The sequence below is a fragment of the Haliotis rubra genome, unplaced genomic scaffold, assembly GCF_003918875.1.
Source record: "Haliotis rubra isolate DU_JTF1 unplaced genomic scaffold, ASM391887v1 Scf40, whole genome shotgun sequence".
Taxonomy (NCBI): Eukaryota; Metazoa; Mollusca; class Gastropoda; order Lepetellida; family Haliotidae; genus Haliotis; species Haliotis rubra.
Genome location: NW_025767080.1, coordinates 1564367 through 1582973, shown reverse-complemented (window position 1 = coordinate 1582973; position 18607 = coordinate 1564367). Strand labels below are relative to the sequence as shown.

Here is an 18607-nt window from a genome sequence, read left to right as displayed (position 1 = left end):
AAATAATGAAACAAAATTCTACATCTATATGTTAATTTTATTTGTGTGTGTGTGTGTGTGTGTGTAAAAAGTGAGCATTATAGACAGGAATGTATAGCAGCATTAGTATTTTTAAATTTTTCACCTAGTCTGAACCTGTCTAGTTTTGTGAATGAGTTACTCTGTATTTCTACCTCAAGAAACATGAATATTTAGTCTGTAAAGTACTGTACACAGGGAACTCTTGTTATACATATTCCATAATGCAACAGCCAGACTGGTGGATCCAGGATGTTTAAACTGGTTGGGAAGTAGGCACCATGGGTTTTGGGTCGGGGGATACTGTCACAGTCGGTATCAGGATATGCCACTTGTCAATATACACATGTATGAGCTCCATGGCATCTACACGCAGAAAAGGCGATAGTGGCATTCTGGTGCTTTTCCGTTAAAATAGAAATAGTAAAGGAACGAAACCCAATCATATATATGAGCAAGCAGATCACTTCCTTGGGTTCTACCCAGGTAACAATTTCACGTTGTCACAACGCTTTCGTTGTTACAACGTTATTCTGTGGATTCCCATTTACGTTGTCACTATGTTGTGGCCTGACGTTGTGATACCCCATTTTACGTCGCCACAAGGTAAAGTTATTTTACGTCAACGTATTTTACGTTGTCTTAACGTTCTATTAACATTAATAGTTTTCCCAGTAGTGAACAGTACATTAGAAACAAGGCAGAAATTCACTTCAATGTTTATTCGTCAATTTGTATGTTGTTTTGGTCACATGTTTTCTGAAGCTGTTGCTGAATAGTGAAGAAAGAATCTCAAAGTTTTACAGAAAGTCTAAGAAACGTTGTTACAATGTTGTGAGGAGCCCAAAGCATATAACGTTTCCTCAACGTAAATTTGCAACGTTGTTATTACGTTGTGACATAACGTTATAAGATGAGGTAATACTAACTACCAATCTACAACCTTCCCACAACGTTGCGAAAACGTTGTCTGTTTATGGCTGGGTAATCCCCAAATCGTCCTGATTATATATGCACTTACTTATCAAGTAGTTTCATGCAGTAAACCCATGATTGTACAGGTGAAAAGGAAACATGATGATGATGATGATAGTTGATGTTGGAGGAGTTGTTTCAGTTTTATCCTGACTCATAGACATTAGTTAACGCACTCCTATAACACAGGCTACACTTAGTTACTTGGAAATGGGCTTCTAAAAACCCATTGACCTGTGACTGAAGTAAACCATTTGATAGTATGTTGTATAGATAATGGATACTCAAAGAGAAGACTTCAAGTATAAAACCACATATCCCAGTTTCTATTGTATTATGTAGTAGCTATAAGGCTAGTATTACCACAGATCTAAAAGTGGTATTGCCTATAAAACGTATTACACATGGATACGTTGGTCTGTTGTCAGGTGAGTAGTTTCTAGGGCACTTCACGTGATCGATTTTCATATTGTATCCCACAATGACTGCATATTTCAGAATATAGATATAACCACACTTGCAAAACAATAATTCTCCAGACCGCTGATGGCACTATTATTGTTGTTAGGCATAGTTCATGTATTCGAGAATCATACAAGCAAACCCCACGTTTAAAGCGGTCTCACGAGAAACCGATGCTAAACCTAAATCTCCATGAATGATCATGTCTTCTTCACATCGATAATCTGCGTTGTAGCGGATCCTGGGGCGATTAAGGGACGCACGTGTGCCTCCCTTAGAAAAAGAAAAACCTTGCTAGGCGAGTGATAATACTAAATACCCAGGTATCATTCAAAACATGCTTTCATTGGAAACACACCGTATAAGAAATGCAGCAGATCTTGAGTACGATACCAGATTCTCTTAGATCGATGCTCATGCTGTTGATCCCTGAATTGTCTGGTTCAGACTCGATTATTCACAGACCGCTGACCAATATACTCAAAGGCAAAAGTTAATGTGGTCAACACATTTGTTTATATTAATGAGACAATTTTTATAAGGCATTTTAATATTCTTTATAATACATTTAATCCTTAACCCATACAGGGCCCTGTCGGGAGGTTTTGTTTTACATGAGTTTTTCGTGCTTTCAAGAAGTCCGTGGAAAAAAAGGCCCTTTAAAAAGTGCGCCTCTAAACTTCGAATCATTGTTTAGACGTCGACGGTCCGAAAAACACAAATTTGAAAGCATCTGCTTGCCATTCTCTATGCCACGGCTACTTGAAAATGAATGATGGCAAGCCATTGGAATGCTTGAAACCGGAACACCCCAGCACAACGTCGCATAGAAGTTTAACGTGCACAGGAACACAACATGCATGCCGCTTGTGGAGACGTTATCAACAAAACGCCTTCATTGCAGACCGTCCCCGAAGTGGCCGTCCACCTGTAACCACGCCATGCAACGTTCTTTGGATTCGAGCCACCAATCTGCGCCAAAGATTCCAACCAGTCACACTGACTGACGTTGACCAAATCCTCCAATCATGCTTCAGGAACTCCGCCAGGTGCTTCCACAGATATGGAATGCCATTCCACAATACTTCATGCGACATTATGATTGGCTGTATGAAGCGCGGGTGTCAAACATGTATCAATGCTGATGGTGGACATACACGTTATTGACTGCGTGAAGTTCATTTTGACCGTTCTCTGACTGTGACCTCATTAGCATGTGTCCGCCAGAAAGGTTTACAATGTGCCATTTGCTATCCTATAGTGGAATGATTTTCTTGCAATATTAAAAAGTCTCATCATATAAAAATATCAGTTGTTAATTCACACATCTAACTCAAGTCAATCACAATCACCTTTGCCTTTGAGTATAGCTGGAATATTGCTGAGTGCGAGGGTAAACAACAAACAAATAATAACTAATATTTGTACTTTAGACGTCGCGGACACTGATAAAGTTGAGAGTACGGGTATTATATATGTATAATACCTAGATCTAAAGTTTAACCTGCGTTCATAACATAAAGGTGCACAATTAATTACCAAACATCTCACAAAGGGGCTTATAAACAGTGTTGTATGTGTCTCATCAAGACACTTCTTTACTACCTCTAAAGATCCGGGTTAGAATTGATCTTCAGTAACCCATGCTTGTCGTAAGAGGCGACTAACAGGATCGGGTGGTCAGGCTCGCTGACTTGGCTGACACATGTCATCGTATCCCAGTTGCGTAGATCAGCTCACGCTGATGATCTCCAGATGGATTGTCTGGTCCAGACTCTTTTATTTACAGACCGCCGCCATATATAATTGGAATATTGCTCAGTGCGGCGTAAATTACTCACTCACTCTAACGTCCCAGATAGCTTTCAGACGTTGGCCCAATGGTGGAAATGGTTTTGCCAACATTACCAACGTTGGGCCAACGTCCGAATGCTATCTGGGGTATTGATAAGTCCCGAACGTTCTGTTGAAAGAATGACATGGAATATACAGTATACATGAGGAAACCTTAGATGGGGATGCCACCCTTTCCCCAACCCCCTGCTTCTGAAACCCGAATATCGTCTAATTCTTCACTCTCATTGCTTACATCTGATTCCCAAATGCTACTTCACGCAAATCTCAATTAAAGGTTGAAAACTGAAATTCGATAACTGTTCAAGGTATATTACGTGCTTCATTATCGGTTATTTTAAATTTGCGTACTTTAATTTGCGTCCTGTGTATCACACTGCTGAGCCCCCCGCCTAGTCTGTCTCACAGTCCCTGAACCACATTATTTTCCCTACTGTCTAGCCCTCTCTGCGGTGCTAAAGCCCTAAATAAAGCAAGTCTAGATTTCCTCAGGTTCTGAATCTCTGGTCTCCTTTTCAATTTAAATGGGCTTGTTTGTTACTATCAAACTTATATATATTCAGAGACTAAGCATTAGTCTAACCCCCCAACCCTGCCAGTAGACCCCCGAATGCCACATGCCAAGCAGGTTGTGGGAACGTTATAAATCTCGGGCGCCAGGCAGATCTACGGAAGATCTGGCAGGTTTGACCCGAATGAGCGGCCGAGTTACTTGTCAGTGTAAACGTGTGGGTTTTATTTCAGAATGTTGAAGATTCCAAGGGCTCTCCGTAGACGAAAGGATGCAACCTGCCTCTTTCAAGCACTATTCTACCATGCTCGATCGGGAGTATTCGGATTTAAGCTGAGACAATCACGAGAAAACAACGATTTTTTATGTAAGTTCCTTCCGAATGCTCAACATACGATGTCCTTGACACTGGCATGTGGCACTGCTTGTTTACACCACTGTGCTCTTAGATATGTCCTTCATTCGTCACACCACGCTGGTATTACTTACATAGATTTAGACTGCTCGTTATGTGAAACTTGTTATGGACTAAATAACTTACAAACGGTTGTTACTGTATGTAAGTACATTGGGGGTCAACACCCAGTTTTGACCAATCGGGTGAATTGTATCCAACCACACCTCCACGTGAAATAATGAACTGCTATTGCGAGATTTATCTATCCTAAAAGGCAGATGATCGATAAATAGAAATATTTAATAGCATGTATCTAAAGAAAACACAAAAGTGTTCATGAAAAAATCATTGAATTCCAAATCAGCTGTTGCCTGAATACCAAAAGAATAAATGGTAGGTATGCCGAATAAATGACATCTTATGCAGATAAAATGAGAAGTGTGGACCTGAACAATCTTCCATTATTTCTAGTGTGCTATTAATAAACTATATGGCTATTGTGTTGAATACGAGTGATTGCAATTTACAAAGAAGACATTCAGCATAAAGTACCAACTCATTCAGAAAAATATTCCTTCTGCCGCGGGTTTAATGTGATATTTCCCTTATAAAATGATAAATTACAATAACTCACCATCAGCCAGTATTTATGTTGCGTGGTATATGTGTTTCAAAGTAAGGTCACACCCATCTAAACATTTAGTACACAAAATTGACCTTAACCTTTAGCCTACTGAGTTGTATACACAGCATCCTAAAAGCCCAGTCTGCTGGAAATGTTTGAGCATAAAATGCTATAAATTGGATGGATGATTTCAAATATTTAGATTTCATTAAAGATAGGTTGTCATACAGATGCACTGATCTGATAGCAGCTATGAGAGCATTAAGGATGTTTACCAGTTGGAATTAAAATATTAGACTCTCTCTGATATGTCTATGGATAATTTCTGTAAGTTCATTCACTGAACTGAATAAGAGTTGCTGTGTGTTCTACCCAGCCAAGACCTATACTACCCAACCCTACCCTATACTACCCAACCCTACCCTAGACTACCCAGACCGATACTACCCAACCCTACCCTAGACTACCCAGACCTATACTACCCAACCCTACCCTTGACTACCCAACCTCATACTACCCAACCCTACCCTAGACTACCCAGCCCTATACTACCCAACCCTACCCTAGACTACCCAGCCCTATACTACCCAACCCCATCCTACCTGACCCCACCCCTACCCTGGTACACAACCCCATACTACCCAACACGACCCTAGACAACACAACCCCATACTACCCAACCCTACCCTAGACTACCCAGCCCTATACTACCCAAACCCTATCCTACCTGATCCCATCCCTATCCTGGTACACAACCCCATACTACCAAACCCTACCCTAGACAACCCAACCTCATACTACCCAACCCTATCCTACCTGATCCCATACTACCCATCCCTACCCTGGTACTCAACCTCATACTATCCAACCCTGCCCTTGACTACCCAATCCCATACTACCTGACCCGACATTACCTGACCCCATACTTACATAACCCAACCCTAACCAGGTACACTCTGTAGGTCTGAAGGTTTGGATATTGATTGGGAATTGGTCTACCAGAGCCGGGATGACAAAAACTATCTGGGTACATTTGCACCCAATCAGGACCTACCTGACCCGAGTCCCTGAAAACAATCTCATTCATGCTCGAGCATGAGAGTATAGAGAGCAGGGCTTCCCACATACATTCAACCGTATGCAAGGTCAGCAGATAGACGGAGGGCTTGACTTGACCTCTTTCTGTCACTGCATCCAACCCAGTCTGGCCCAAAGGTGGCATTAAGTCACATGACAGGATTACATCACGAACAGAAGAAGTTGACATCTATAATGTTTTGTCTTATACTTGAATACCAACTTCTACATGCCTCTCAAGATCCTCATCTACCCCCATTGTTAAATTACCTCCTGTTGCTAAAAGACTCGCATAAATGAGGCTTAAAATGTGATATTAAAGTCATTCATGTCACTGTCTGTGGGGTCCTCATTGTTTAGGAAACAGTGTATTCAACAACAGAGATATTTTATTGACTGATCCATCCCTGCGATTATTGAGATGCATCTGAGGATAATAATACAAGACTACTTACTGATTAAGACAAAATGCCTTGCACTGTTCTTTTACTCTTAAGCCCCTGTCACACTTTTGCATATATCAAGTGCTTAATCAAGAGTTCCTCATAAAAGAAATTCAATACACAGCCCGCACGCTCAAAATTGCGAAAGTTTTCGATTACTTTGACTTAGGTGTGACGCACATCTAGTGTATAAATAACTAATTTAGCACATCCGTTGCTTATGAGGTGCGTATGATTTGCATAACCCTATTTTTGTTGCCGCAAACAGCTGCATATACAGTGGGCATGCCGAGGGTATTTCGGACACACCAAATTTCTGCCGACTGCATGCCTGACGCACTTCCGAAGAATGCCAAGCGTATTCAAAGCATATTTCCGGACACACCAAATTTATGCCGACCGCATGCCTGACGCACTTCATTCACCTGACGAAGGGGCAAGGAATAGTCCAGAAACACTGTGTATACATTTGAATAAAGAAGAAGTTGACATCCCTAATATTTTGTCTTATATAAATGGGGGTAGATGTACTTCAAGTTAGGGCAAATGGTGAATGGCAGTTTCATTTTCATTTTTATTGAAAACTAGAAGATGAAGAGTATAATGATGCAAATACTATTTAATATTTTGTTTTTACAGTCTTCATGTAAGATTACAGTCAGTTTTGATTTGCCAGTGCCACAGACTTAGCTTGACTGTTCTGTCCATCCAGACAGTTGCTGGTGCCATGGAAAGAATATCAGAATAATGAGATTTAAGTTCCATGACAAAAGCAGAAGCAGTCCCAGGCTGTTCTGTGTTAGCATAAATAAATCAGCTGGACTCATTCACAGACTGTCAAGTTGTGCTTGCACATGCAATTTACTGACACACTAATAGGACATTTTGTCTGATCATATAGTCCAAACGAGAACACCTGGGTCATAGTGATTTTCACACTGTATAAATAAAAAATAAATGTGAATTACTTCACATAAATGTTTTTTGCATAAAATCTGTTGTTAGATTCCTTGTTTCCTGGCATGCCATCCCAATAGTGACATATGTCAAAATATGGCAAAACTGTATAAAGTGAGTTTCCATGACACATTTACTTCATGGGGCAGATTGTATACCTCAGAGCTGTATGAACTTGTGCCACATCTAGTAGGTCAGAAGACCCATAATCACAAAATGTTTATCACTGAAAAGTGCATTTGCATGATTAGATTTGCCATAGTGGAGGTAAATTTGTCCTGAGCATCAGATTGGTACTACCCCTTGCTGAACAAATCTGCATCACTTAGGCATGGGTTCAGATCCCATATTCACCCTCATGATTAACCTTGGTTTGTCTGCACCACATGCTTGTGGGTTTCTATAGTGAGGTAAATACCAAAGACTTGCCTTTTGGGAGGGTTTCCTTCAACACTGTTCAAACTGGAGTTGAACCCAACTCACCTGAACACCACCCACTCACCCGGTGATCCCTACTGCTGTGTTGCTGTTGTCTCCCCTACTGTTGAACCCAACTCACCTGAACACCACCCACTCACCCGGTGATCCTTACTGCTGTGTTGCTGTTGTCTCCCCTACTGTTGAACCCAACTCACCTGAACACCACCCAACTCACCTGAACACCACCCACTCACCCGGTGATCTCTACTGCTGTGTTGCTGCAGGGGTTCAAAAAAAAATTAAAAAGCCACTTGCCACAGGGCGAGTGACTTTAAGAAAGTAACTTATCCTGACTAATTTTCCACTTGCCCTGATTTTATGACATAATTATGATGATGTAATTATGAAAAAAGAAATCAACATGGTATTTGATGTTAATGTTTACTGGACTATTTATTGAAAAGTGATAAATAACAAAGAAAGATAACTCTACTTTATCATCATTGCGAAATTTAATAGCTACATTTTGAGCAGATATGAAATTAAATCAAAGTTTATTTGCAGTTTGAAACCATAAGTGGAAATTATCTAGGACAAGTAAGATACCATTATTTGATTGCCCGAAATGAAAACTGACTTGTCCCGGGCGTCGGGCAATGGGATTTTTGAACCCCTGTGCTGTTGTCTCTCCTACTGTTGAACCATGTGACATATCACTAATGAGTCTCAGTTATGAGGTGCATGAGCTTAACTTCCAGTGTTATCTGAATGGCAGTATTCATTCAGTTCATTTCTTGCAAATAATGTTCAACTTCAACATGTGTCCCTCCCTCCTCAGCCGCTGAGCAGCTGCGGAACCGGACTGAGAATGCCAATGTGTTCCGTCTTGTGGAGGCCTATCGGCAGTTTGGACACAAGAAGGCCAGACTAGATCCCTTGGGGATTACACAGATCGGGTGAGGAGCTGGACTCGTTGCATCAAAACAACTTGTCATTATAATATGATTATTAATATTCTGATATTTATGGTACAAACAATGGTTAACCGCCTCCGTGGTGTAGTGGTTAGAGCGTCTGCCCGGAGAGCGGAAGGTCGCAGGTTCGATCCCCGGCCGCGTCATACCAAATGACGTTAACATATGGTACTTGTTGGTCCCTGCCTGGTGCTCGGCATTAATGGGTACATCAAGGACTGGTCGGCTCGGAGTCGGTATAATGTGTCTGAGTGGGGTATTCCTGCTTCACTGCGGCATGGTATCTCAGTGGGCTAGCACTATAAAACCAGCATAAGTCTGGGCTAGTACAAGCAGCCGCACATACATATACACATACACACGCATGCACGTCGTCATATGAGCGAAATATTCTCAAGCACGACGTAAAACCCAATTTCACCTCACCTCACCTCACAAACAATGGTATTCAGCAATAAATACACTTGTTCTATCATCTCACTGTTTGCCCCAGGGTTACAAATAATGTAGTGCAGTTCAATTAGCACCTTGTGAAGGATCAAACAGACAGTGCCAGGTGGAAGCTGAGCTGTGGTAGCGCGCTTGTTAGACAAGTCATCAGTTTCCGATTGTTTAAATTTATGCATTATGTGCAGTGGCTAAAACTTACTCAGCAAAACTCAAAACTGATAAGAAATTCGACTGATTTTCCTCAAATTACCCAGCTTTGTGCCTTAAAAGTGATAACTAACACAACAAGCTGTCAGGGTAAGGATATCATTTTGCAATGATCACACACGCTACTCCTTCAAGCCTACATACTACCGCTTAGTACATACTGAGACTTATTGTTCTCCAATTTGATTTGAACACGCTCAGCCCAACTTTGGGTGCCAATGTAGCAGCCATAACATTTCCAGCTCCCATGCTGGGATTTGAAACACAGACCTGATCCAATGCTGGATGCCTTGTCCACATGACTAAAGAGGTAAATAACCCTGCATCAGCAAAGTGCCATGGTATATCGTCTTGAGATGGCTCCACACACTACTAAACTCACCTCAACACTAAGGTTGCTAATATGAGACCAAGGACTTTATTCTTGAAGTACATATTATGTATGTAAAACTTTCCCATGTGTACATAAATACATGTAGGCCTACCTTAGGGTAATTTCCTGAAGTAATGATAGCACTACAATAGTTTCAGATAATTTGAGAATAGTATTTGTAACATTTACAATATTATAGGACCATTACAGAAACATTTGTTTTTCCAGAGATCCGGCGGAACTCTCACTCAGCAGGTTTGGACTGACCCCAAACCAAACTGTGGCCAGTCTTGATGGGATATACAACAACAGTCAGGGGCAGATAACTGTGGCAGACCTCATCACACAACTTGAACACATCTACTGCAGCCATGTTGCAGCTGAATTTTCACATTTACAGGTAAAGATAGGTAACATCTAGAAATAGTTCTTTCGTTGTGTGAGGGCCAAACTATATGGTTGTCTTATGGAATGTAATAATATAGGCCGCTTGATCACTTGATTATCTGATCCAGACTTAATTATTTACAGGCTGATGTGACGTGTGTGCTGGACTATTGCTGAAAGCAGCTAGGTAACAAACAAACTAAACTAAACTAAAGAAAACAGCCTCAGTTGATATCTTACAGTTATGTCGTCTGTCTTCTATTCCCCAGACTGAAGAGGAGAGAAGCTGGTTTGCTGCTGCCATGGAAACCAATGGTCAAAATTCACTCGAGGCAGATAGGCGGGTTGACCTTGCCAAACTTATGCTTAGATGTCAGGTGAGGCATACCCTGTTACAAAATATTGACAGATACGAAGAGTAATGTTTAGATTTCAGTACTAAATGTAGTGTGTTTGGCCCAGACTATTAACAATCCGCTTTGAAATACCTGGAATATTGCTGATTGCAGGGTGAAGAACTTAACTTTCTTCCTCACTCACTCACTCACTCACATACGACAGTAATGTAAAGAGTATGTTTATATGTACCTAGCTGTAGGCGGTTTCAACATTCAGTGAGCAGGATTTCCTGTCATGGTTAAATACTTTGCACAATATGTGGAACTAGAAAACATCCACTGGATTAAGCTTTCCATTTCAGTAAATATGTTTCGGTTGAATTTCAAAGTGTACCTTTAATAATCGTTTCATTATGTTGTTTCCATAGGCTTTTGATCATTTTTTGGCCAACAAGTTCACCACGGTGAAGCGTTATGGAGGAGAGGGCGGGGAGAGCATGATGGGAGTATTTGATGAGGTGTTCAGGAAGAGTGCATCAAGTATGTTGTTAATGTATAGAATTTCACCTTCATGCTATTTGATGTAAAATATAGCAACCTGAGTTGTTAAACATAAAAAGACATGAGTTACATTTTTTATTTATCATCCAAAATGATCCCATTGGGCTTCCCATCCACTGACATGTCTGTATAGCTGAAACAAGGTTTAATGTATCATGTTGAGTTTTGGTTTGATTTGGACTGCCTCAATTGTCTAGTGGATAGAGTGTCGGCCCTGAGATTAGAACTTGAATGGTTCAGTCCTCTCATACCTTGCAATTACGGGATAAAATATGGACTTGTTAACTCAGAGTCGGGATACTGTTGCTGCATTTGGGTATTTTGTGTTAAACTGCAGAAAAGTGTCTCAGTGGACTAGCAATGTAAAACCTGCAGTAGTCAGGATAGCCACACACATAAACACACACTCATAGAACACCATGTTAAACGCTGTTTGACACTGACTCACACACATAGCCACACACTCATAGAACACCATGTTAAACTCTGTCTGACATTGACTCACACACATAGCCACACACTCATAGAACACCATGTTAAACTCTGTCTGACACTGGCTCACACACATAGCCACACACTCATAGAACACCATGTTAAACTCTGTCTGACATTGACTCACACACATAGCCACACACTCATAGAACACCATGTTAGACTGTTTGACAATGACTCACACACATAGCCACACACTCATAGAACATGATGTTAGACTCTGTCTGACACTGACTCACACACATAGCCACCCACTCATAGAACACCATGTTAAACTCTGTCTGACACTGACTCACACACATAGCCACACACTCATAGAACACCATGTTAAACTCTGTCTGACATTGACTCACACACATAGCCACACACTCATAGAACACCATGTTAGACTCTGTTTGACAATGACTCACACACATAGCCACACACTCATAGAACATAATGTTAGACTCTGTTTGACATTGACTCACACACATAGCCACTCACTCATAGAACATAATGTTAAACTCTGTTTGACAATGACTCACACACATAGCCACACACTCATAGAACATGATGTTAGACTCTGTTTGACATTGACTCACACACATAGCCACACACTCAAAGAACACCATGTTAAACTCTGTTTGACAATGACTCACACACATAGCCACACACTCATAGAACATGATGTTAAACTCTGTTTGACAATGACTCACACACATAGCCACACACTCATAGAACATGATGTTAGACTCTGTTTGACAATGACTCACACACACAGCCACACACTCATAGAACATGATGTTAAACTCTGTTTGACATTGACTCACACACATAGCCACACACTCAAAGAACACCATGTTAAACTCTGTTTGACAATGACTCACACACATAGCCACACACTCATAGAACATGATGTTAAACTCTGTTTGACAATGACTCACACACATAGCCACACACTCATAGAACATGATGTTAAACTCTGTTTGACAATGACTCACACACATAGCCACACACTCATAGAACATGATGTTAAACTGTTTGACAATGACTCACACACATAGCCACACACTCATAGAACATGATGTTAAACTCTGTTTGACAATGACTCACACACATAGCCACACACTCATAGAACATGATGTTAAACTCTGTCTGACACTGGCTCACACACATAGCCACACACTCATAGAACACCATGTTAAACTCTGTCTGACATTGACTCACACACATAGCCACACACTCATAGAACACCATGTTAGACTCTGTTTGACAATGACTCACACACATAGCCACACACTCATAGAACATGATGTTAGACTCTGTCTGACACTGACTCACACACATAGCCACACACTCATAGAACACCATGTTAAACTCTGTCTTACACTGACTCACACACATAGCCACACACTCATAGAACACCATGTTAAACTCTGTCTGACATTGACTCACACACATAGCCACACACTCATAGAACACCATGTTAGACTCTGTTTGACAATGACTCACACACATAGCCACACACTCATAGAACATAATGTTAGACTCTGTCTGACATTGACTCACACACATAGCCACTCACTCATAGAACATAATGTTAAACTCTGTTTGACAATGACTCACACACATAGCCACGCACTCATAGAACATGATGTTAGACTCTGTTTGACATTGACTCACACACATAGCCACACACTCATAGAACATAATGTTAGACTCTGTTTGACAATGACTCACACACATAGCCACACACTCATAGAACATGATGTTAAACTCTGTTTGACAATGACTCACACACATATCCACACACTCATAGAACATGATGTTAAGCTCTGTTTGACATTGACTCACACACATAGCCACACACTCAAAGAACACCATGTTAAACTCTGTTTGACAATGACTCACACACATAGTCACACACTCATAGAACATAATGTTAAACTCTGTTTGACAATGACTCACACACATAGCCACACACTCATAGAACATGATCTTAAACTCTGTTTGACAATGACTCACACACATAGCCACACACTCATAGAACATGATGTTAGACTCTGTTTGACATTGACTCACACACATAGCCACACACTCATAGAACATAATGTTAGACTCTGTTTGACAATGACTCACACACATAGCCACACACTCATAGAACATGATGTTAAACTCTGTTTGACAATGACTCACACACATAGCCACACTCATAGAACATGATGTTAAACTCTGTTTGACAATGACTCACACACATAGCCACACACTCATAGAACATGATGTTAGACTCTGTTTGACATTGACTCCACACACATAGCCACACACTCATAGAACACCATGTTAAACTCTGTCTGACATTGACTCACACACATAGCCACACACTCATAGAACACCATGTTAGACTCTGTTTGACAATGACTCACACACATAGCCACACACTCATAGAACATAATGTTAGACTCTGTTTGACATTGACTCACACACATAGCCACTCACTCATAGAACATAATGTTAAACTCTGTTTGACAATGACTCACACACATAGCCACACACTCATAGAACATGATGTTAGACTCTGTTTGACATTGACTCACACACATAGCCACACTCAAAGAACACCATGTTAAACTCTGTTTGACAATGACTCACACACATAGCCACACACTCATAGAACATGATGTTAAACTCTGTTTGACAATGACTCACACACATAGCCACACACTCATAGAACATGATGTTAAGCTCTGTTTGACAATGACTCACACACACAGCCACACACTCATAGAACATGATGTTAAACTCTGTTTGACATTGACTCACACACATAGCCACACACTCAAAGAACACCATGTTAAACTCTGTTTGACAATGACTCACACACATAGCCACACACTCATAGAACATGATGTTAAACTCTGTTTGACAATGACTCACACACATAGCCACACACTCATAGAACATGATGTTAAACTGTTTGACAATGACTCACACACATAGCCACACACTCATAGAACATGATGTTAAACTCTGTTTGACAATGACTCACACACATAGCCACACACACTCATAGAACACCATGTTAAACTCTGTCTGACACTGGCTCACACACATAGCCACACACACTCATAGAACACCATGTTAAACTCTGTCTGACATTGACTCACACACATAGCCACACACTCATAGAACACCATGTTAGACTCTGTTTGACAATGACTCACACACATAGCCACACACTCATAGAACATGATGTTAGACTCTGTCTGACACTGACTCACACATAGCCACACACTCATAGAACACCATGTTAAACTCTGTCTGACACTGACTCTCACACACATAGCCACTCACTCATAGAACACCATGTTAAACTCTGTCTGACATTGACTCACACACATAGCCACACACTCATAGAACACCATGTTAGACTCTGTTTGACAATGACTCACACACATAGCCACACACTCATAGAACATGATGTTAGACTCTGTTTGACATTGACTCACACACATAGCCACTCACTCATAGAACATAATGTTAAACTCTGTTTGACAATGACTCACACACATAGCCACACACTCATAGAACATGATGTTAGACTCTGTTTGACATTGACTCACACACATAGCCACACACTCATAGAACATAATGTTAGACTCTGTTTGACAATGACTCACACACATAGCCACACACTCATAGAACATGATGTTAAACTCTGTTTGACAATGACTCACACACATATCCACACACTCATAGAACATGATGTTAAGCTCTGTTTGACAATGACTCACACACATAGCCACACACTCATAGAACATGATGTTAAACTCTGTTTGACATTGACTCACACACATAGCCACACACTCATAGAACACCATGTTAAACTCTGTTTGACAATGACTCACACACATAGCCACACACTCATAGAACATAATGTTAAACTCTGTTTGACAATGACTCACACACATAGCCACACACTCATAGAACATGATGTTAAACTCTGTTTGACAATGACTCACACACATAGCCACACACTCATAGAACATGATGTTAGACTCTGTTTGACATTGACTCACTCACATAGCCACACACTCATAGAACATAATGTTAGACTCTGTTTGACAATGACTCACACACATAGCCACACACTCATAGAACATGATGTTAAACTCTGTTTGACAATGACTCACACACATAGCCACACACTCATAGAACATGATGTTAAACTCTGTTTGACAATGACTCACACACATAGCCACACACTCATAGAACATGATGTTAAACTCTGTTTGACAATGACTCACACACATAGCCACACACTCAAAGAACATGATGTTAAACTCTGTTTGACAATGACTCACACACATAGTCACACACTCATAGAACATAATGTTAAACTCTGTTTGACAATGACTCACACACATAGCCACACACTCATAGAACATGATCTTAAACTCTGTTTGACAATGACTCACACACATAGCCACACACTCATAGAACATGATGTTAGACTCTGTTTGACATTGACTCACACACATAGCCACACACTCATAGAACATAATGTTAGACTCTGTTTGACAATGACTCACACACATAGCCACACACTCATAGAACATGATGTTAAACTCTGTTTGACAATGACTCACACACATAGCCACACACTCATAGAACATGATGTTAAACTCTGTTTGACAATGACTCACACACATAGCCACACACTCATAGAACATGATGTTAGACTCTGTTTGACATTGACTCACACACATAGCCACACACTCATAGAACACCATGTTAAACTCTGTCTGACATTGACTCACACACATAGCCACACACTCATAGAACACCATGTTAGACTCTGTTTGACAATGACTCACACACATAGCCACACACTCATAGAACATAATGTTAGACTCTGTTTGACATTGACTCACACACATAGCCACTCACTCATAGAACATAATGTTAAACTCTGTTTGACAATGACTCACACACATAGCCACACACTCATAGAACATGATGTTAGACTCTGTTTGACATTGACTCACACACATAGCCACACACTCAAAGAACACCATGTTAAACTCTGTTTGACAATGACTCACACACATAGCCACACACTCATAGAACATGATGTTAAACTCTGTTTGACAATGACTCACACACATAGCCACACACTCATAGAACATGATGTTAAGCTCTGTTTGACAATGACTCACACACACAGCCACACACTCATAGAACATGATGTTAAACTCTGTTTGACATTGACTCACACACATAGCCACACACTCAAAGAACACCATGTTAAACTCTGTTTGACAATGACTCACACACATAGCCACACACTCATAGAACATGATGTTAAACTCTGTTTGACAATGACTCACACACATAGCCACACACTCATAGAACATGATGTTAAACTGTTTGACAATGACTCACACACATAGCCACACACTCATAGAACATGATGTTAAACTCTGTTTGACAATGACTCACACACATAGCCACACACTCATAGAACACCATGTTAAACTCTGTCTGACACTGGCTCACACACATAGCCACACACTCATAGAACACCATGTTAAACTCTGTCTGACATTGACTCACACACATAGCCACACACTCATAGAACACCATGTTAGACTCTGTTTGACAATGACTCACACACATAGCCACACACTCATAGAACATGATGTTAGACTCTGTCTGACACTGACTCACACACATAGCCACACACTCATAGAACACCATGTTAAACTCTGTCTGACACTGACTCACACACATAGCCACACACACTCATAGAACACCATGTTAAACTCTGTCTGACATTGACTCACACACATAGCCACACACTCATAGAACACCATGTTAGACTCTGTTTGACAATGACTCACACACATAGCCACACACTCATAGAACATGATGTTAGACTCTGTTTGACATTGACTCACACACATAGCCACTCACTCATAGAACATAATGTTAAACTCTGTTTGACAATGACTCACACACATAGCCACACACACTCATAGAACATGATGTTAGACTCTGTTTGACATTGACTCACACACACATAGCCACACACTCATAGAACATAATGTTAGACTCTGTTTGACAATGACTCACACACATAGCCACACACTCATAGAACATGATGTTAAACTCTGTTTGACAATGACTCACACACATATCCACACACTCATAGAACATGATGTTAAGCTCTGTTTGACAATGACTCACACACATAGCCACACACTCATAGAACATGATGTTAAACTCTGTTTGACATTGACTCACACACATAGCCACACACTCATAGAACACCATGTTAAACTCTGTTTGACAATGACTCACACACATAGCCACACACTCATAGAACATAATGTTAAACTCTGTTTGACAATGACTCACACACATAGCCACACACTCATAGAACATGATGTTAAACTCTGTTTGACAATGACTCACACACATAGCCACACACTCATAGAACATGATGTTAGACTCTGTTTGACATTGACTCACTCACATAGCCACACACTCATAGAACATAATGTTAGACTCTGTTTGACAATGACTCACACACATAGCCACACACTCATAGAACATGATGTTAAACTCTGTTTGACAATGACTCACACACATAGCCACACACTCATAGAACATGATGTTAAACTCTGTTTGACAATGACTCACACACATAGCCACACACTCATAGAACATGATGTTAAACTCTGTTTGACAATGACTCACACACATAGTCACACACTCATAGAACATGATGTTAAACTCTGTTTGACAATGACTCACACACATAGCCACACACTCATAGAACATGATGTTAAACTCTGTTTGACAATGACTCACACATAGCCACACACTCATAGAACATGATGTTAAACTCTGTTTGACAATGACTCACACACATAGCCACACACTCATAGAACATGATGTTAAACTCTGTTTGACAATGACTCACACACATAGCCACACACTCATAGAACATGATGTTAAACTCTGTTTGACAATGACTCACACACATAGCCACACACTCATAGAACATGATGTTAAACTGTTTGACAATGACTCACACACATAGCC

General features: G+C 40.5%; 1 protein-coding gene and 1 long non-coding RNA gene across 3 annotated transcripts in view; both read left to right on the top strand.

Annotated features, from left to right (window-relative positions):
- Window positions 1-699: 699 nt before the first annotated feature.
- LOC124287369 lies at window positions 700-2755 on the top strand. Its single transcript, XR_006901256.1, has 3 exons — window positions 700-815; window positions 1422-1425; window positions 2683-2755. It is a non-coding gene; the product is annotated as an uncharacterized LOC124287369 (long non-coding RNA).
- Window positions 2756-3985: 1230 nt separating this feature from the next.
- Window positions 3986-18607, top strand: part of LOC124287400 (probable 2-oxoglutarate dehydrogenase E1 component DHKTD1, mitochondrial) — a 47414-nt gene continuing 32792 nt past the window's right edge. Inside the window, exons 1-5 of one of the 2 annotated variants that reach the window (XM_046723933.1) lie at window positions 3986-4187; window positions 8578-8695; window positions 9972-10143; window positions 10400-10507; window positions 10897-11008. In XM_046723933.1, coding sequence (XP_046579889.1) covers window positions 4055-4187; window positions 8578-8695; window positions 9972-10143; window positions 10400-10507; window positions 10897-11008 — 643 coding nt within the window. In that variant the 5' untranslated portion in view covers window positions 3986-4054. The remainder of the gene's footprint in view (window positions 4188-8577; window positions 8696-9971; window positions 10144-10399; window positions 10508-10896; window positions 11009-18607) is intronic. The other variant, XM_046723934.1, reaches the window with a different exon arrangement.